The sequence below is a fragment of the Sceloporus occidentalis genome, unplaced genomic scaffold (assembly GCF_023333645.1).
Source record: "Sceloporus occidentalis isolate IW3139 unplaced genomic scaffold, rSceOcc1.0.p SCAF_47, whole genome shotgun sequence".
Taxonomy (NCBI): domain Eukaryota; kingdom Metazoa; phylum Chordata; class Lepidosauria; order Squamata; family Phrynosomatidae; genus Sceloporus; species Sceloporus occidentalis.
Genome location: NW_028317027.1, coordinates 1353982 through 1375938, shown reverse-complemented (window position 1 = coordinate 1375938; position 21957 = coordinate 1353982). Strand labels below are relative to the sequence as shown.

The 21957-nt window shown below is 37.7% G+C and overlaps 1 protein-coding gene across 2 annotated transcripts in view; it reads left to right on the top strand.

Annotated features, from left to right (window-relative positions):
• Nucleotides 1-21957, top strand: part of LOC149289182 (gamma-aminobutyric acid receptor subunit gamma-3) — a 257576-nt gene that overhangs the window by 10080 nt on the left and 225539 nt on the right. For both annotated transcript variants that reach the window (XM_089490811.1, XM_089490810.1), the window contains one exon: nt 20249-20316. In XM_089490811.1, coding sequence (XP_089346937.1) covers nt 20249-20316 — 68 coding nt within the window. The remainder of the gene's footprint in view (nt 1-20248; nt 20317-21957) is intronic.

Sequence of the window (21957 nt, the reverse complement as noted above, 5' to 3'; positions counted from 1 at the left end):
TTCAAATAATATGTATGCTATCAAATGTGTTAGGACAGAAAGTGAAAAACCACATTCCTAAGAGTGATACAAACATGTTGTTTTATATTATTCTGCACTGCATTATGAGTTGTAACGTTTTAGGGAATCAGCAACATCGATTTATTTCAGTTGCTATGGCAGGACATTAGGCCTCTTGGTCATTGTTGTTGAACAAAATATAAGAGCCACTGTCCCATCATCTTTTTTCATTGTTTTTCAAGTAAATGATCAAAAATGGACAGAACATGTTAATATCAGTGCAAGTAACCCAAATAAGTAAAGTATATGTTTAGCAGTTTTCACAGTAAAGTAAAAAATAAATCAAAGAAATGCTAGTCACATCTCCTTGTTCAATATGATTCTGTGTAGTCTCAAACCAGATGCCTGATTCTCTTTAGCCTAGTGTCAGGAGGAGGTGCATGAATGAGAGCCAAGCCATAATGTGTTAAAATGCTACCTCCCTCTTTTGCAGTAGGCGCTATTCTGAATTCGTGGAGACCTATATCTCTGGAAGGGTTGTTGATTCATATATTCAACAAGCCTGGGTTGGGCTCATCTCAGTTCATGTTGTTCATCCATCTCTGTTGTTTAAGGAATAATTCATAGCAAATCATGCCAATGATATTGGAGTTATCAATACAAATGCAAATATGGTTTCTGACTTGCAAGTACTCCTAGTAACTCATTTATCTAGCCAAAATATTTTTTATTATTAAGCACCATTTGTTTTCCCGTACAATAAATCATTAAGTGCTCAAATTAAGCAGGATTTGAAGTCTCAAATTTTCCATCAGTGGTGTACACATACCACAGTTTGAGCAAAGGATAGTGTTTTACATATATGGAATACAACTGGCAGCAGTGTTGCCATGTTTTCTATTTGCATTTCACTTCCACACATTATTTACATGACTATGTATACATATAAAATCAATAAAAAAATTGAAACAATACATGTGAGGTTCAGGACCAATAATGCAGTACTCTTTAGGGGATATTTTAGCTATAGTGCATTGGGCTTTGTGCATACGTGGGCATGACTGCTACCATAAAAATCTTTTATATGAAACAGATACATGTTACATGCAAATTGACCTTCGTTTATGTTCCAAACACTCCTGACTTTCACATTCATTTAACATACATTTATAAAATTAATAATAAATATAATAAAAATATTGATAAACTAATAAATCAAACTCATCAGCTACAAAAATAATTGAAAGCATCTGTATAAATAGACCTCTAGTTGTGTGTCTACAAAATATGTGGTGGAAAACCGTTTACATTCATTTCTCTTCACCTTCTTAGTCAATGTGTAGCCATACAACAAAGGGAAATAACTTCAGATGGAAAAGTCTTTTACCCTTAACATACACATTGCCAAGAACCTCTCTGTGAACTCAGTATGGAGTGCATTAATCTGCTTTTGGATATAAAATATCACTTTGATAGCTCTAGTGGGTTTTTATGCTTTTTGGTACTACACACACATCCAAACCCCTTTCAAACATATCTACTACACCTACCAATGAACCTTTGATAGGAGGTGAATTTCACATTATTACTGTCCTTACATTAAAATACCAGTTTTGTTCTGGATATAAAACTACCATTTAACCTAATATTTTGGTGTATATTTAGCATGCTTTAGGTAGATGCATTTGTATAGAACCTTAATATGTTTTATGGCATCCATTTTGCGTAAATTGTGTACATTTTTAACATCTCTGTTACGCCTATACATATACTTTGCATGACTCTGTGTCTAACTTATTGATATATATAATACTGGTGGCAGTATCTGTTGTATAGGTACATAAAATCTTATTTCCCCCTAGAAAGCTTATTTATTTCATCCATATCCTAGAACACTATTCATATTTACATACAGATTTTAATTTTTCTATATTTAATTGCAATTCACATATAACTCGTCTACCTTAACATTATTTTCCTGCATATGCCACTGTGTTCTGTCTGTGGTTGTTACAAAACATATGGTCATATATCCTTGTAGCGATTGAAAGATTGACAGATAGTCTGTGATGCAATGATTTGTAACAAGACTGATGGATGCCTATATGTTTAAGGTTTATTTTTTACAAAGCACTTGTTTGGAACTCACCTAATTTGGACAGGGGGTACAGCCAAATGTTAAGCTCATCTAGACCTGCTCTTGCTGCCACTTGTTTTTGACATTTAAGCAAATATCGTAGCATTTCTGTATTCGCTTGATGCCAGTGTCTATGTTACAACTAAAGCATTTTTTTTAAGACTGCTGTGGTTCCCCTGTTGTAAATTAGCCTAAGCGTCTGAAATATAAATCCAGGTTTGTATGGTGGTAATATCTGTTGTTTAGGTAGTTGTGATAATCAGTATAACCATTAATGTTAATATCACTACTAGGATTTAAATTTACTGTGGGATAGTATGAAGTGAATGTGCAAAATTCTGTAAGGTGCATAAGCATGATGTAGCATAGAAAAATGGTTGTGTGTGGAATAGTAGGCAGTGATCAGAAGGTGTCAACTCATAATTTTCTTCAACTCATGTGTTCATCCTTCTAGTTTCCTTCTAACTCAGACTGTTAACACATACCTGTCATTTGTATATGTCCTTCAGCACCCATGCAACAGCAACAATGCCTCTCAGCTACCACGTAAATTTATTCTTCAGTTTACATTCTTCATCAGTTGTCATAATCATTCCCACACATAGATTGTCTAGTAATGAACTGAATTTAAGGAATATGTTTTGAAATTAAGTTTTTCTAGATTTACTACTTGATTAAGTGAAGACAGTAGACCAAGATTGAAAACTGGGGTTCTTTAACCTTCTTCTCCTGTTACTTTCCAGCCAAGTTACATCACAAACATATTTTCCCCATTCCTTATGATGCTAAGAACACCAGCTTTTCAGCAGTACCAAAGTAAGACCCCTAGGGCCCTAGACATATGGATGTTTGGGGCCCCCTACACACATACATAAAAATAAACGTAACTGTCAAGCAGCTGGCTTTAGGTTCCAGATACAGAGCCAGATTATGGTGCTACTGCTAGCAGAAATGGGGAAGCAGTTGGATTCTCCATTAAACCACCAGGAGCCCTAGAGTCCATTTCAGGACCCTCATGCTATTATTGGACATTTAGAATATGACTTGAGAAATAATGGTCTCACCTGTGCTAAGTCAACTCTTTTGAGGATGGAAACACAGCATCATAATTGGGTGGCATGATATGGGCAGGACCTTATTATGAAGGCTTGCAAACTTTAGTATGTTTCGCATATAGTTTTTAGTTTGATTGTATTACCGATCATAACATAGACGTAATTTGTTTAGTTTTCTAAAGCAACCACAAAACTGTGGAGTCATTTTGTTTTTACAGTTGCGAGTGATTCCTTTTCAGGGATATAGATATATATAAAAAAATTCTTTCAATTTGAGATATGGGCTATTTGTTAGTTATGAGTAAGAACATGTTACATTTATAAACCAAATGTTAGATGAGTAGCACAGTTGGAAAGTTTTGATTTGAGTCATTATAGGTATAGGTATAACAAGATGCTATGTACAGCTTGTACAGTTTGTGTAATGTAATGAGTTAATTGAAATTAATTTAAATCAATGTTCATAAATGGAAGAGAGGTTATAATTAAAGGCCAGTAGCAGTATGAAAGAAAATATATGAATGGTACGTCACATTTATATAGTTTGTAGAAAGTGTAGCACCAGAAGAGTGTGTTATATTCTACTATGTGAAGCCAGTAGCATGCCATATCAATATAACCTATTAGACACAATATATTATAATAAGCTTCATATTTAGAATTATCTCTACTATTGTACATAGAAAAATGTGTTCAATTTTCTTTGGGCTAAAGTATGAAAAATAACCTTACCTTGTCCTAATATGTTTTAAACTATAACTGGAATATATTTTAAAAGGATTCATTTAACTCCAGTTTGTAAAAGAACTACCACTTTCCAAAATACCCCCTCTCATTATTATTATTATTATTTATTGTTTTATATAGCGCCATCAAATTCCGTAGTGCTGTACAATGGGTAGACAGGTCATAACAAGTAGTATGTAACATAACAAATTGACTAACAGAGACAACAGGTGAGGAGGGCCCTGCTCAAACGAGCTTACAGTCTAAATTTCATAAACTTGTTAATTAGTAGCTAAGATTTATTTAACTATAATAAATTCTCAAAAATTACTACTTGCTTTTTTAAGAAGATTTGCAGCCTTAGTAGGAATGAGATAGAGGGGATGAATTTGGCACAGAAACGTATTAGTAATGCAGGTTTTGCTTTGCGTGCCACTGAACCAAGGTAATCTAGTCCCTAACAATTGTACTAAATATTAAAATTTTATACTTACTGGAAATTAATAAGCATAAACTTTATTAATTTTAATAGTCGTGTTCAGTAATGTTGAAATCTGTGTAGGTAATAAATCAACTGCATTTCTTGAGAAATACGTATTTTAGTACATTTCCTTGTGGCTTTAATATCATGTGGTTGAGATTCAACCCTTTTGTATGGAAGTCACTGCTAGAACACATAGAATCCTATTACTGAGGAGAACATTAAAAAAGAAAACAACATAAATGAAAATAAGAAAATTGTCTGTAATAGATAAAAACCTTCACTAAACATTATTCTTCCATTTCATAAAATTCAAAAATGTCTTGGTAACTTAATGGTGTAGAGCAGAGATAAGAACAGACAGCCCCGGACTGGCCATCTGGCACACTGGGCAAATGGTTAGTGGGCCGCTGGCCAATAGTGCCCCACTAACCTGATCTGCCAGTCCAGTGCAAGATCGGGTCCTGCAGTGTGCGCCACCAGCTAGATATACTCAGTGGCACATGATCAACTTATAAAAACATGTGGCCGCTGGCCTTAAAGTGCAACTGACACTTAGTAATCTACAGTCCAGCCCTGAGATCAGATAAGGTGGGTAATTATGAAGCATTTGGACACAAGGCACAAAGATAAGGCACAAAGATAAGACAAAGGTACTTGTTTAGATAAAATAGTTCTTAAATGGTGATTCTAATATTTAAAAAAATATTAAACATGTTTATTAAAACAAAAACAAGGTGAAAGTATATATGATATTTATTTGATAAGAGAGAAACTCATAGGTGTCAAATCTCGGTAGAGAAATTTTCGTGTACAGTTTGCACTGAGAAAACACTGCAATATTGGCAGCAGTTTCTGAAAATAAAAACCGCATCCTTGTATTAAGCAAATGATTGTCACATAGAAAGAGAGCTAAAGGGAGAGTCGACAAAATAACAAATAAGGCACCTGGGCTACTTCCCACAGAGGAATAGCTGAAATAGATGAAATTAGTAATGATGGAAACAACAGATTGTGAAATGTATACGTTTAAACAATCTACAGGCATACCGCGGAAATTCACGAGTAAGGACATATTTACAGCACAACCATTCCCCTGCTTATGTACCCTTTGAGTGAATGGACACATAACAGCATGACCCCTGCATGTCAGTACATCTTTCGAGTGTCTTTTGAGCATTTCTCATTTTAATTATTGCAGTCCAGTCCATGTATTGTTAAAAAGGTAGTGCTTCACTTTAAATACATTTTCATTTTACATGCCTGCTCTGGACCCCGTTGTGTACGCTAATGTGAGGTATGCCTGTTTTTTCAACCCTGGGGCAACCCAGGAACTTGAGGCAGTAATACTGCAACCCAAACCAGATCATGCATTAAATTTAAACTGTTTAGTCGGCTCCTGGACTTCATAGAAAGCCTATTAAAATGGCACAAGAGTGCACAGTCCAACAAATAAACCACTTGAAGTATAACTGTTACGGTATTTAATGTCCTTATTACGTTAGAAAAAATAGTAGCCCATAATATTCAAATCATGGTAGCTGAGGGGACACTTCCCTCCTTTGTCAGCCCTCCTTTCCAAAGGGAAATACAGAAAGAACTGTATTGTATCCCCACTAGTAATCTGTTGATGGTCCTAATGTATACGTATATGCCATACTCCTTGAGTGCATAAACTGATAATGCAAATATCAAACGTATATATATAGCTAGATAAGTCCAAACAATCACTGACACTTTTGTTCATATGTTAATATAAACACGTATAACTAATGTTAAGAAAAACATTTTAAAAATGAAAGATTTAGCTTAAATCTTAGTGGGTGCTCAGCTTTAAGAAGGCTTGTCTATGCAGTACCCCATCCACCAACCCATGGTTTGGTGATAGGAATAGGGGTTTAAAAGGCAAGTAGTAAGGCAACAAAATATGTGATGTTAGATATTCTACTGCATCCAAAATATTTCTAAATGGACATGGGACCCTTTAGTGGCAATGTTTGGCAACAGTAGTGCATTCTTTTGAGACATGAAGAAAACTCATGATAACAGTAGTTTATTGGAAATGCACACCGTTGTGTAGAGATTCACAGTTTTATTTGTTCTGAATGAAGTGTCAAAGATTCTTTTTTTTTATTTCCCTATAGGATTCTCTTTAATATACTATTTTTAGTGTAGATATGTAATTTAGAGCAGTATGTGGATGAAGCTTTTTGGCATCCAAGGATCTCTTTTTGTTAAGGACTGGAATTATTTGTTAAGAAATTTAAACATAATTCATTTAAAATGATAAGGAAGTAGGTTCAGGTATGGTCACTAAATGGTAAGTGCATGTCAGCTGGCACAAAAAACACACAAGTTAGACTAAAAGTTTACATGAATTACTGATTTGCATCCATTCCTGCAGTATTTCCACTGACTTTCATGCACCGTCTTGTTGATGTTTGAAAAAAGAAACTTCATATTTATTACCTAGTTCCAGCTGGCACAGAAGGGAATATTTCTTGGCATATTTTTATTCAATTTGCATCAAGCCTTCTGTTTCATAGAATATTTTTATATAGTGAACTCAGTTAGTAACTGCCCTGACTGCAAAGCTTGCTCAAACCTCACGGTCAGCCCTTTATCTTTCCGAGGTTGATAAAATGATTACCATCAACTCAGTAACATTAACAGCTATTACTCAGCTGCCAATTTGGTAATTCCAAGAGTGTGCTAAAAATCCAGTGAGCCCCACTGGGAGAAAGGCACTACTAGTTGTTATTATATTATTATTATTATTATTATGCATAGGGGAGTATAGGTGGGTTAAGAATTCTCACAGGGTTCATTAATTATCCCCTTACTGTACATGAGATAGTGAAGGGGGGCATTCATCAAAATATGATATTTTGGCCTGGCTCACCAAATGCATGCTTAGGTATTACGGACTGAGATTGAGCATACAAATTTATGAAGCTATGATGGAGGTAGGATGTGGTATGGCCCGGAAATAAATGTAAAGATTGGGAAAAAACAGGGTTTTTATCAATTTATTCCAAAGCTTTTGGGGGGGGGGCAGAAAAATTAATGGTGTGTGGCATATGTTCTTTTACAATGATAAATAACATGTTTATGACATGGTATTTAAACTATAACTTAAAGACCATTATGAAAGGCTTCTAAGAATTTATGCACAATTGTGCATGTCTGTCTCTAGGGGGCTGCAGGGAAAATGGTTTCAGTTTAGTGTGGATGTGGCTGGGCTCCAGTAGAAGCAGTTGCTGGCAAGACTAAATGAGTTGCAGTGGGGGTGTTTAGTCAGCTAAAATTGAAATCTGTTTTACACAACTTCTTTGGACTTGGTTTCTACCCCTCTAGTTCATTGTTATCAAGTGGTTTAGTAACAGGTGACTGTATAAACCATGAGATTTTATAAGCATACGATTTATGTTTTAGCCATACATATTGGTAGTCATGTTCTTATTTGTAATAAACAGAGCCAAGTTCATTGTTTATAAGTCAGTCACTTGAGAATCGGATTTTTGGCTGTTTACTAAATATGTCCAACTGGTCCCAGTATTTAAGATAAAACATAATGTATTTTTAATTCCAAACCGCTGATCTCATCTGGCCATACTAAGTAACTAAACATAACAAAAGGGGAATATGGTATCATAAAATCACATTTTGTTCTAAAAAATGTTATTTTTTTTTAAAGGTGTATATGCTGAGAAGAAATAAATAATCTTATTGCAAAGGTGTTTTGCAAAGATAAGACTGACAGTGGAAAAATTAGAGCACCGAGATAGGTAAAGACAGCTGTAGGGTTTTATTTGTTTATTTATTTTATGTATTTGTTCTTGCAAAAGGTACAGATACAGATTTTTTTTAGTCTTGAAGCATCCCATTTTATGATAAATAATTCACAGAATAGCATTGACAATGAGAGATCAACGCATTGGCCATCATCACATATTGTGTTGGGTGGCAGGACAATTTTGCATTATAGGGACCCAGCTTACATACACGTGAATACAAGTGACATCACTAGTATGCAATTTTAAAACCACAGTCAGTCTGTGGCACACTGATTAGATGCAAATCTGCAGAAATACTAAATTTTCCTACAGTTCTGGTACATTTTTATTTAACCATAGACAGAGCAAAATTCATCTTCGGATTGAAAAACTACAAACAATAGCATCCCCAGCAATCATATTTAGAGGAACAGGAAGGTATCTGCAAACAAAGCCAGTGGGATCATCAAACAAAGCACAACTGCATGAAAGTCAGCTAACTGAATGTCCACACATAACCAGCTACCCATTAGATAAGGAAATATAAAAAAAATTTGTATTTCCATATAGAATGGAGGCTGCTTCTGTTTCTACATACAAAAATTGATTATTCTTGTGTATTTCTTGTGAAAAGAGCAAAGAGTTAAACAATAAACACAAATTTTCACAGCCTTCTTTTCTAATATTTAACAAGGGTGCCAATATTTGAGGAGGTCACTGTATATGCATACATACTAGACTTGTGCATTTGGATTCATTCAATTTGCAATTTTAACAAAATATTTCAATTTTGACAACTCATATGAATCCACAAAAAATGAGGAGGGACCCTGACAAAACAAAAGAAAACAAAGCAAAAAGCTTAGAATTTTGTTTAGAATTTTGATGGTGCTCTCACTCACACACTCACCGTCTTTCTCATTCACGCTCTCTCACCCTCTCTCATGCGTTCTTGAAATGTCTCCCCTCACCTTCTCTGCCAACTGTTTCCTTGTCCCTGTGTCTGCACAGCTCTGCTTCTTATTTTGAATTTTCTTGTTCTTCTGTCTTCTTTTTTTTTCTTTGCTTCTCTGTGGACAAAAGGACTGAACTTGGTGAACTTCTGCAAACTGGCAGAGCTTCAGGGCACACTCTCTGCCCGATTGGAGGAATAGGGGAGAGGGTGTGCCTGGAGGCCCTGCCCTTTTGCGAAAGTTCACCGCAAGGTTACTTCAGGCAAAAGGGTGGAGCATCTGGGCACGCCCTCTCTCACGTTTCCCAATCAGAGGAGATGATTTGACAGAAGCTCTGCCAAGTTTTCCGTGAGGTTACTTTGGGTAAAAGGGCAGGGCCTCCAGGCACACCATCTCCCCCATTCCTGCAATTGGAAGAAGGTAGTCAGGAATAGAGACATTCCGAGAGAGCATGAAATGAGAGTGAGGGAGAGCATGAAAACACATGAGCGAGTAAATGAGTTTCAATTACTATAATTTTTTTCCCGAATGTAAACAGCAACCCTAATTTTGTCTGTAAACTAATGGACCAAAAACAAAACAAAAAATGTGATTCTTTTTGGTCAATTTGCATAGTCTAATACACATATATATATATATATATATATATATATATTCTTATTAGGCACAAACATGTAATATAGAGTATTTATATAGAGATTTTCCCACTTAGTCGTACACACTGTCATAAACACAGATCACAGCTCCTACTTGCACAGGATCTCGTTTCCTGTAGCTGTAGCCTGCTGGTTGGGGGATCCTGACACAGTAACCCTGAGCCTAGTTTATTCCTTCCAAGTAGAGAGCTATGCAATTACCACTCTTACTGTCTTCAACATGTGTCTACTATAATAATCAGGCCATAACAAACGGCTTTTTACTCTGATGAAAACACCAGGGTTACTGAGAATGTGCTTGATTAATTCCTACATTCTATTATATCACTGTGTTTTTATCTCAGATTTTCAACTGCCTGGGGTTTTGATTTTTTTTTTCTTTTTCTCTTTTTATAACTGATTAAAATAACATTTCTTTGCAGTCTATTCACCAAAGAAGGAGTTTACAGGAGAGCTGAATATGTCAACTGTGTGGTAACACTCTGCATAATCAAGAGCAAACCCTAGAAAGATGAATTAGTTTTTTTAAGAAAATCTCTCACATCACCTATGCACAGGGCCCATATCACAGGGCCCATTGAGATCTTCCTGAGGGAGAAGTTTACTGAGTTTGCCGCTGATCATGATGTAGTAATACCAGGTTGAAAAGTTCCACTCTCACTCAAACGTCCTCTTCGGTTAACAGACTCATCAAAAAAACCTATATTAAACTGTAAAGATTAAGCAATTAATACGCAAATGAGTTTGAATATGAATTGCAGTCAATGCAGTCAAGTACCACAAATATTTGTATTTATAGGTAGGATTGGTTTCTTGAAATCATTAATGTTGATGATACCTCTCCCACAATCTGTGCTAAGGCTGTACACTGGTAAACCCCATCATTTATATTTACAGGTACAGGTCCCGATGGCTCTTATTTAGACATCATTTTCTGGAGTAAAATGAATCAAGCTTTTTGTTTAACGCATAAAAGATTCTCAGTTACCAGGGAAACAGTATGTGAGATTTAGCAGTGTTTTACTGTTATATTGTCTAGTTTATAGATTTTAAAAATTCTATTTGCTCAACGAACAACACTTATGCAACATAAAAAATATAAATACCTTTTTCATTTGAACCGTAATATATTTTTAGTATTTCCAATTTACATAGATCATGCATAACATGATAACATTGCATTACATTCATAACATAATAACCACCTGTCTAATATTGTGTAGGTCCCCCTTTTGCAGCCAAAAGAGCAGTTACCCATCAAGGCTGTGGTCTCTGGCACCAAGAAGTTAGCAGCAGATCCTTTAAGTCCTGTAAGTTTTGAGGTGGGGCCTCCATGGATGCATCCTAGGAGCTTTCGGCAGTGGACAGGGGTCAGCATGGGCACCCAGACTGGTCTGCGGCCCAATACCCAACAAACTGGGATGCACTGTGTGTTCTGACAGCTTTCTGTCAGAACCAGCATGAACTTTTTCAACAATTTGAGCTACAGTAGCTCGTCTGTTGGATTTGACCAAACGGGCAGCCTTTGTACCCCACATGCATCAATGAGCCTTGGCCGCCCATGACCCTGTCACTGGTTCCCCACTTTTCCTTCCTTGGATCAAGAGCTGCAGTCGTCTAGCCATCACAATTTGGCCCTTGTCAACAGGGCCGGCCCGACAATGGAGCCGAGTGGGGCAACCGCTCCAGGCGGCACTTTTGAAGGGGCGGCACTTTGCCGCCCCAAGCCCTTTATTTTTTTTTAAAGTCGAGAAGAGAGAGGGGCGCCGAGTGGTTTTATCTTACCAAGTTGTCAGTACCCGCTTGGCGCCCCTCTCTCTCTCCTCTGCGAGCCCTCTACCTCGGTCTCGGTGCCGGTTTGTAATGTTGAGCGCTGGAAGATGATGTCATTTCCGGCGCTCAGCATTACAAGCCGGCACCGAGACCGAGGAGGGAGACTCACCGCAGGACTGCTGAAAGGTAAGTATGGGGGGGGGTAGATAATGGGGGGGCAGCAGGAAGAGGAAGGGTAGATAATGATGGGTGGGCGGCATTTTGTCTTGGGCCGGCCCTGCTTGTCAAAGTCGCTCAGATCCTTACGCTTGCCCATTTTTTCTGCTTTTAACACACCAGCTTTGAGGATTGAATGTTCGCTTGCTGCCTAATATACAGGTGCCATGATAACAAGATTATTAGTGTTATTCACTTCACCTGTCAGTGGTCAAAATGGTATGGCTGATCGGTGTATATATATATACCGTATTGGCTCGGATATAGGCCGCACCCGAATATAGGCTGCACCCTAAAGGTTTGGTGCTTTTTTAAAGAAAATGCTGCCACTCTGCCCTCCCCCCCTGGAGATATGCTGCCACTCTGTCCCCCCCCACCCCGAGATATGCTGCCACTCTGTCCCCCCACCCTCGAGATATGCTGCCACTCTGTCCCCCCCGAGATATGCTGCCACTCTGTCCCCCCCGATATGCTGCCACTCTTTCCTCCCCCCCGAGACGTGCCGCCACTCTGCCCCCCCACCCCACTTACCAGAGCAGACTCCCGGGTGTCTTGCGGGGCCGGCAGGGGACATCTACGTAACATGCGTATACAACTTCTGGTGCCGGCACTCAGCGGAAGTTCCGGCACCGGAAGTTGTATGCGCGTTTTGGGGGCAGAGGTAAAATGCATCGTGCGGACGTTCACTGGCTGCGGCGATGCATGTAAACAACCTCTGCTGCCGGCACGTCTGCACGATGTGCTTTAACAATCTCCCTTGCCGGGACTCCCCTCGTGTAAAGTGCCGGCAGGGGAGGCTGTCTGAGTGTATCAGAGAATAGGATACAGGTCCCCTGCACCGCTGCGGGGGATCTGTATCCTGACACTGCTGCCTGCCCGGCGCCCGGAACTGCATGTCCCGGGCGTCGGGCGCTAGACCCCGAATATAGGCCGCACCCCCACTTTAAAGACTTAAAGTGGGGAAAAAACAACATTGCTATTGAGGTGGAAAAAAGATTGTCCATTAAAAAGTCCATTAAGTTTAACCCTGGTGTTGGACCAGAAGAATGCAAGATTGTAGCAGTACCAAATTAAACCTATATCAGATGTCTCACTGAATCAACAAGATAAAATGAACCATGTTCTTATTTACATTTATATCGCTCTCTATTCATCCTTGCCAAATAACCACCCAGCACATTTTAAGGGCATCAATTGAATCTGTTAGACAACCTCTTTAGAAAGCGAACTCCACAATCTATTCCAACTCCAACTTCATTATGCATTTTGAAGGGGCTGTTAGGCTGTTTTGGCTTATCCACCAGCATTCGCTAAATAATCTCTGACACCAATGTGGAAAGGTTTAAAAGATGTTAATATCATTATATTTATTGTATATATGGGTGTGTGATTGAGTTTGGTGGCAGAATCGAGCCATGTGGTCCATCTAGTTAGCCTGTTTATACAATAACATTTGGGGTCACTTAATGGAACACAAGGACATTTCTAGCTGAAACATAACTGCAAAAGCCTTTCCTAATGATCAATTAGCCTTTTAAACTCAAGCATGGATTAGGGAACAAAATATGCCATGAGAACACAGGCGTAATGGTTACTGATAAAGGGCCTCTGTCTGCCTATGAAGATATTCCATTAAAAATCAATAGTCATTTACAACATTAACAACTTCTATACTGTATTTCTGATTTATTTCATGTCATTTTAATGGACAAAATTGGCTTTTCCATCAAAAACAAGGACATTTCTAAGTGATCCCAAATGTTGGTACATATCTACTGTATAAATTCACCCTTTACTTAATCTTTGGCCTTGATTTACGTTAAAGATAGCCTTTGATACATGCCATGGCTGTTTAATTTCCCTCATTGTGTTAAGGTCTACTAATTCTATCAGAAGGTTGTTCCACCTACATATACTACCACTCTCTCTGTGCTTTTTAGATGACAGTCACTAGTCCTTGCATTTCTCTTCTCTTGAAATATACTTTTCTCCTTAATTTCCCCTGCTACTACAGGTAGAAACCTAACTATTGTAAGCTGTATTATCCACTTTTCATCATCTCCACATTGGATCATCAATAAACAAATCACATCCAGTTTTTAAGTGATTGAGCTTTAAGCCTGGATTGTAACTGGCAAGCCATATTTGATAAAGTAAATCTATACATGTATTAAAATTAAAATGAATATTGATTTTTTTAGAGTGAATGCTTAAAAATGCTAAGATTTTCCAGAGATGACATTGGAAAACCCTGCAGTGTCAGTATAGGTGAAAATTGCTTTAATTTTCTAAAAAGCTCATCAGCACTAAATTCATATTCATATGTCAATTTTTATGTTGCTGTTTTGTCACAAAACATAATAAAACAATACAGTTGCTTGCAAAGTGTCATATCTGAACATAATTATATTCTTTGCCTAGGAATTCCATACAAAGCATTAACAGGGTTAGTAAAGGTAAAATTTAATGGAAAGGAAACACTGTTCTAGCATAAAAACACGCACAAAGGTCCAAGTTTAAGTTGAGTATACAGAAAGTAGTGACAAAATAACTGATTTGATATATCCTATATATATATATATATATATATATATATATATATATATATATCCACTACCCTCTGAGTAAAGTATAACTTTCTTACATTACATCTAAGCCTCTGACTCTCTAGTTTTAGACCATGATCTTCTCCTTTCAAATGAACATCCTATTAAAGAACCTTGTGTGGGGGTCATCTTTGCTACAAAACAGCTTGTCAGTACCACCTAACAGCTTGGATGTGCCATCTTTGCCACCAAACAGAGGCCCCAAACAGCCTGCCTGTGTGATCTTTGCCCCAAACATCCTACTTGTACCCCTTTCCACACCACTTACTTGCAGATGTGTTGTGTCTCTCTTACTTTGTGCTGTGTTTGCATATACTGTATATGTATATGTAAATATACTTGTGTGTGTTTGAGCATGCATGTGTACTTCTGTGTGTGTGTATGAGCATGCATGTGTACTTTTGTGTTTATATGAGCATGGATGTGTAATTTTGTATGGGTATGAGGATGGATATGTAATTGTGTACATTCTCCATGTTCGTTTTTTGTAGAAAGGGTTAATACAGGGTTAATGCGGTACACACCACGCAGCAGCTTTGGCGCCATGATTTTAAAGGTCCATACGAGCAACTCTGTTGGTCGCTGGCAGGGGCCTCCTCTGCCATCAACCAATGAAGTGCACCTCCACTTCATTGGTTGATGGCAGACGAGCCCCCTGACAGCAAACCTACGGATTATCGCTCCCGTTAACCCCTGTGATGCTGCGTAGATAAGGTAGGCTAGATGGAGAAGGAACCAGGGAGATTAGTAAACGAAGACGAACACGAAGATTCTTTGTGTTGTGTGTTTTCATATACGGCTTGCCGCCGCCATGTTCATTTCTTCGGTATTCGGGCTGGACAACGAAAAGCACCCTTCGTGTTCGTTTTCATGTTCGCCCAAATACAAAGGGGCTGTTAGGCTGCTTTGGCTTATCCACCAGCATTCGCTAAATAATCTCTGACACCAATGTGGAAAAGTTTAAAAGATGTTAATATCATTATATTTATTGTATATATGGGTGTGTGATTGAGTATGGTGGCAGAATCGAGCCATGTGGTCCATCTAGTTAGCCTGTTTATACAATAACATTTGGGGTCACTTAATGGAACACAAGGACATTTCTAGCTGAAACATAACTGCAAAAGCCTTTCCTAATGATCAATTAGCCTTTTAAACTTAAGCATGGATTAGTGAACAAAATATGCCATGAGAACACAGGCGTAATGGTTACTGATAAAGGGCCTCTGTCTGCCTATGAAGATATTCCATTAAAAATCAATAGTCCATTTTTAATTCCATTAAAAATCAATAGTCAAACATCCTACAGAAAGTAGTGACAAAATAACTGATTTGATATATCCTATATATATATATATATATATATATATATATATATATATATCCACTACCCTCTGAGTAAAGTATAACTTTCTTACATTACATCTAAGCCTCTGACTCTCTAGTTTTAGACCATGATCTCCTCCTTTCAAATGAACATCCTATTAAAGAACCTTGTGTGGGGGTCATCTTTGCTACAAAACAGCTTGTCAGTACCCCCTAACAGCTTGGATGTGCCATCTTTGCCACCAAACAGAGGCCCCAAACAGCCTGCCTGTGTGATCTTTGCCCCAAACATCCTACTTGTACCCCTTTCCACACCACTTACTTGCAGATGTGTTGTGTCTCTCTTACTTTGTGCTGTGTGCAGACATATCTAGCATGCAGGAAGTGGATATGATGTCACTTCCTGCATGCTGGATCACCCAGACACAACGTGCAGTGAGAGAGAGTGAGACATCATCCAACAAAATGGATAAGGATAAGTGGTCACAAGGATCGCTGCATCGGTTACCTGGGCCACAATGCAACCACGATTGTTGCAATCATGATTGTTATGCCCTTGGGTGAGTTTAATTTTGGTGCTCCAGTGAGAGCTAGGGTTTTGTTTAATTGCACAATTGACCTCATAATAAAACTATAAAAACATTTGATGATTTTGTCATTTGTGACTGGAATACAGCGCCAAGATCCCTGGGTCTATGAAGAGTATCACAATATATTCATACAATCCAATAAAAGCAATGGGATGTTCCCAGGTATAAAGTAATCATGGCAGTAACCTTCTATAGTGCTATTCCGTGTTTATTTCTTTTCACACGCCTGCAGTATAAGTATTAGACTCGTGCATTCGTATTTGGGCGAACATGAAGGTTTGCTGTCAGGGGGCTCGTCTGCCATCAACCAATGAAGTGGAGGTGCACTTCATTGGTTGATGGCAGAGGAGGCCCCTGCCAGCGACCAACAGAGTTGCTCGTACGGACCTTTAAAATCCTGGCGCCAAAGCTGCTGCATGGTGTGTACCGCATTAACCCTGTATTAACCCTTTCTACAAAAAACGAACATGGAGAATGTACACAATTACATATCCATCCTCATACCCATACAAAAATACACATCCATGCTCATATAAACACAAAAGTACACATGCATGCTCATACACACACACAGAAGTACACATGCATGCTCAAACACACACAAGTATATTTACATATACATATACAGTATATGCAAACACATATACATATTTCCCACTGCCTGCTCCCGCTTATCTCTCACCTATCCTGCAGTTTTTACTCTGGCTGCTCGCACACACTGTGCGGGCAGCCTCAGTTTGGCCGCAGAGTCACGCAACGCCACGCCGCAATACGACATCATACCCTGGTGCTCCATTTATTAAAAGGCTCCTTTTATTGTACTGGAAAACCTCACCACAGAGGGAGAGATGACTAGGGAAGCTGTGTTTTCATCATTGCACTGGATTTAAATGTTACTAGTTATCAAAGTAATAAACAGCCGATTTATCATTGGCATTTTATCCTGTAGACATTTTGCTCATGTTAGGTGTAATGCAGCAAGCTTCATTACCCTCTATTCTATATAGGTTCACTGTTCTTACCTTACTCTAAGCTGGGTCATGGTCTGTGGATTCAACTCTGATACCAAGTTGTAGCCATTATGATAGATTTTAAAAGGATCTCTGCGGGATGGATGATATCATGTAAAAATCTAGGGGATAATATTTTGCACAATTATACCACATGTTATTTAGTGATAGTGGAATACAACTGTTTTTGTGTAATTATGTTAATGATTTATGAACCCTGACCCTTTTCATATAGTTTTGTAGTTCACTTTAGATTCAGCTACCTTACAAGATTAGACTGAAATATAGTATGTTTTAATAGATTGCCACTACAGTTAATCATTCTTCCACTTGTAGCTGTTAATTCTTCCAATTTATGTTCCTCTACATAAAACCTTCAGTTCTTATTATTCATCTATAACTCACTTTTAAGAATAACTTGTATTATACAGTTTTATGTATAATGGCATAATTCCTTATGACTCATTCAAGAGTAACTCCTCTTAGCCATTTTTTTAAATGAAAGATGAATCCAGCATGACTTTGTGTTATATTTAAATAAAAATCCTCATTGCTGGTATCTTCACATTCCAAATCTTTATAAATATACAATTCAATTAATGCCAGTACATATACACATCTGCATAAAATAGTACATTACATATATATATATATTATAGTACACATTGCCAGTACATACACATATCTGTATAATGCCCAATAATAAAAACATGCAATATAATAAACACTATATTGTTCTTCAGTTTATAGATCTATTAGTACTATATATTCACATTTATCTAATAGTTTGTTATGCATATTAGTATAGATAAATACTGATAAATTATCTCTATATTGTCTGTTTTTTTCTAGAATGTGTAAAGTAAAGCTGTATATGACTGTGTCATAGCTTGTGCATTCGGATTCATCCTAACTTGTTTTTGTAACGAAAATTGCCTGTTTTGTGTGTTCATACGAATCTCCAATAACAAGGGCAATTTTCTACGAAACTGATGAAAACTAATTGCAACGGTGCCGAGATTTTTTTAGGATTTGTAAATTTGTTGTCACATGTAGGTACTACCATTACAAGCCTTTAATTAAAGCCTAAAAAGAGCCTTTAGCACTCCAAGCTGGGCCATGGTCAGTGAATTCAACTTTGATACCAAGGTGTAGCTATTTTAAAAGTATCTTTGGTACATGTCTGATATCATGTGGAAATCTATTTTTCACAATTATGCCACATGGGGGGACATTGAGGGTGGTCATGATCCTTAACCTTAAGATGGTGAAAGGTAAGTCCAGAAGGTGTCAAAGATGTTGTTTTCAATGAATGCAGCAAAAACAAAGCAAAAATTGTGTCCAAGTTTATTTTGAGTTTACACATTCTTCTTATTATAATAGAACACTTTACATGAGCTGGACCACTGCCTTCAAAGAGTTGCTTAAAAAGTCTAGATTAGACAGGTGTTCAACACTTTGAATTTCAAATGCCCGTTAGGTTGATGTTCAATATTTAGTTATAATGTTCACCTTCTTAATAATATACATATCTATGGAAAAAAATGGGGTGAAAAGTGGAGCACACAGTGGAGTAGTGGAGAATGCATTTGACAACAATCAGACTCACAGGAATGACTGCAACATCATCAAAAACTCATTAGGCATCTCATTAACTTGACTATTAGCACTTCTTTTGCAGCCTGTCTAACACATTAACTCACTACATAAACACGTTTCCTCATTCCAGTGTCAGATCATTGAGGCACTGCCTCTAGGTCTTGCCCCACTTCTGCCATTTTATAATTATCTTTTATTTTTATATCTCTGTCTTTTATTGACTGTGTTATACTATTCATTATGCCGTTATTAGCTGTTCCTTCTCCATGCTGTCTAGCCATTTATGTGTTGTTATTGAATTTTATGTGTCAGTTAAAAGTAAAATCATGTCAGCAGACTTTAGTGCCTATACTGAAACATCAGGGTCTCTATGCTAAAATTATACCCATTTCTACTTGATCTTCTGTGATTTCTGCTCGTGTTACCAGTTTCGTGTTTTGAGCTTTGGCTTGCCTGATACCCCTTTTGCGCTATGATTTTGTACCTTCGCCTGTGACTTCTGGTTTTGACCCCTGGCTCGGCTGACTACCCGCTCTGTGTATCTGACCCCTGGCTCGGCTGACTATCCGCTCTGTGTATCAGACCCCTGACTCGGCTGTCTACCCGCATTGTGCTCCTGTCTCGTGCTGCGCCTTGCCGCTGCTGCTGCCGCTCAGTACCTATCTCCAGCTGGTGGGAGGTTGTCCACTGTTGGGATCATCTAAGTCCTGGACTGCTGCTGCCGGGAAGTCCACTCTCAGTAGCAGTAGTTTGGGCAGAAGAACTTCTGCGGGGACGACCTTCCTTAATAGTCCAGCGTAACAGTGACAGTACCCAGAATGCTACATAGATTGCACTTTCCACAAGGTATCAGTATAGAATTTACATATTCCAGCAGGCAATACATAAGGTATGGCAATATTAACAAACCGCACCCACATCCCATTGAGAAGATTGGTTTAAGGAGGTCAGAGATGATGCCCAGTGCCTTACATACATTTCCTGGTACCTGAGATAGAGGAAAAAGCTGCATTGAACAATCTTGTGATTGTTGATTGGCTTGCTCATTGCTGTATTTGGTTTGTTTTGCCGGTGAGTAAGTCTAGCCACCCTGTATTATTCAGATGTGGCGTTTGTTTAGTGCTCTAGTGAGAACTAGCCTCATAAAAATGGAACAATTGGGGTCATTGTAAATTTTAAATGCAAATAATATCAAAACGACAAAGCTTGAAAACAAGAGAAAATACAGCTGACTATATCTGAAGGTAGGCAGAAACAGTTTTCTGGTGGATGTTCATGAAATGTTTTGTTAAATGTGAAATTTCATAAAAATATAACTTTTTACTTTTTACTGTTTTTTCATAGTTAAACCAACAGTCATTGATGTGGACATTTATGTAAACAGCATTGGGCCAGTGTCTTCAATAAATATGGTAAGACGTTTTTTGCATCCTTTTAGTTATATGTTTTTACTAATTAATTCCTTCTAATAACAGAAAATGATGAATTTGATAAAGGTCTTAATGAGTGATTTTAAAACTACCGTATATATATATAAATATAAAAGTTGTCAGTTTAGTAGTGTAAACTGTATGGCATTTAAAAGGGCCAATGTTTTGGATATTCTCTGGGTTTTTATTTTACAGTACATTCCACTTACAATCTAGCATTGGCATAATTTTTTTTCCCCTCGGAAAGTTTAATTGCATTAAAAACAATACAGAATGTTTAAGGAAGCTTTTCCTGTTTCTTTGGTAATCAAGGACTATTGTTATGCCACATGACATCAAGTATTTACAAAAATATCTCAATGAGGTTAAATTTAAGGTTTTGGCTTTCAATAGTAATAAAAATGATGTTTAATGATAAATTCGGCAGAATAGGTGAAACAGCACCTTTAAGGTCATCTAAGGAAAGTACTATTCTTTTCTGGGTGAATTATGAATACAACATTCCATATTCAAGAATAAATGCAGTACATAGGCTACCTTCTCTTCCAACAATGTTGTTAATTCAGAGTGTGCAGCACTGAAGGAAAAAAGTAATTGCAGCCACTGTCTATATTATATAATGGTTCTAGCAAAGACAATTCCGATTATTGCTTTAGTACTACAGAAATATTCATACAACATTTTAAATAATATTTACAGTGAAGGTGATAATGAATAAAAGAGTATATATCTGCTGCCACAAATGGTAATCTGTGCTATGTGTGTGGTAACCTTGGAAAAACAATTTAAATTAAATAAATGGATTGTGGAATAGTCTATTTAGGGGGAAATACTGCCAGCCTTGTGCCATGTTTTATTAGTATGGTTATCGTCACATTGTCAAATGTGTTTTTTTGTATGTAAAAACGAAATAGAAATAGCATCTGAAAAAATGACATTGTAGTACTTTAAAGATGTCATGGTCTGTCTGGTTTTAGTTTGTGGAATTGTGAACATCAGAACTGGTACCTACTGTAAGTCCCAATGCTACCCTGACCTTTTGTCAGTCATACAACTTGATTTCTTGATTTAGAAACAGAAATATTCCAAGTAAACAATACACTGACATAGATTACCATCTAGATGGACTAATGTTATGCTTATTTAAGCTTGTTTGACATATAACTATTTAGCAATTATATTTCATTACATTAAATCTATCTAACAACTCATTCGAGGGGGTTCCAATAAAATATTTCCAATAAAAAATTATTTAAATAAATAACATTTACTGAACAGATATGGTAAAGCATAACTCCTATCACTATGCACTGACATTGTACGCCTCTGCCTGCCTGTGCCACCCCTGCCCGTTTAGCAGTCTGCCGGTGCTACCTCTGCCACTGAAGCAGCCTACCTGTGCCACCTCTGCCCCTGAAGCAGCCTGCCTGTGCCACCTCTGCCCCGAAGCAGCCTGCCTGTGCCACTTCTGCCTCTGAAGCAGCCTGTCTCTACCAACTCTGCCCCTGAAAAAGCCTTCCTGTGCCAACCCTGCCCCCCCCCAGTCTGCCTGCCTGTCCAGTTTTTGCCCCTAAACACTCACTCATTCACTCACTCACTCACTCACCCCTTACCTTTCTTGCA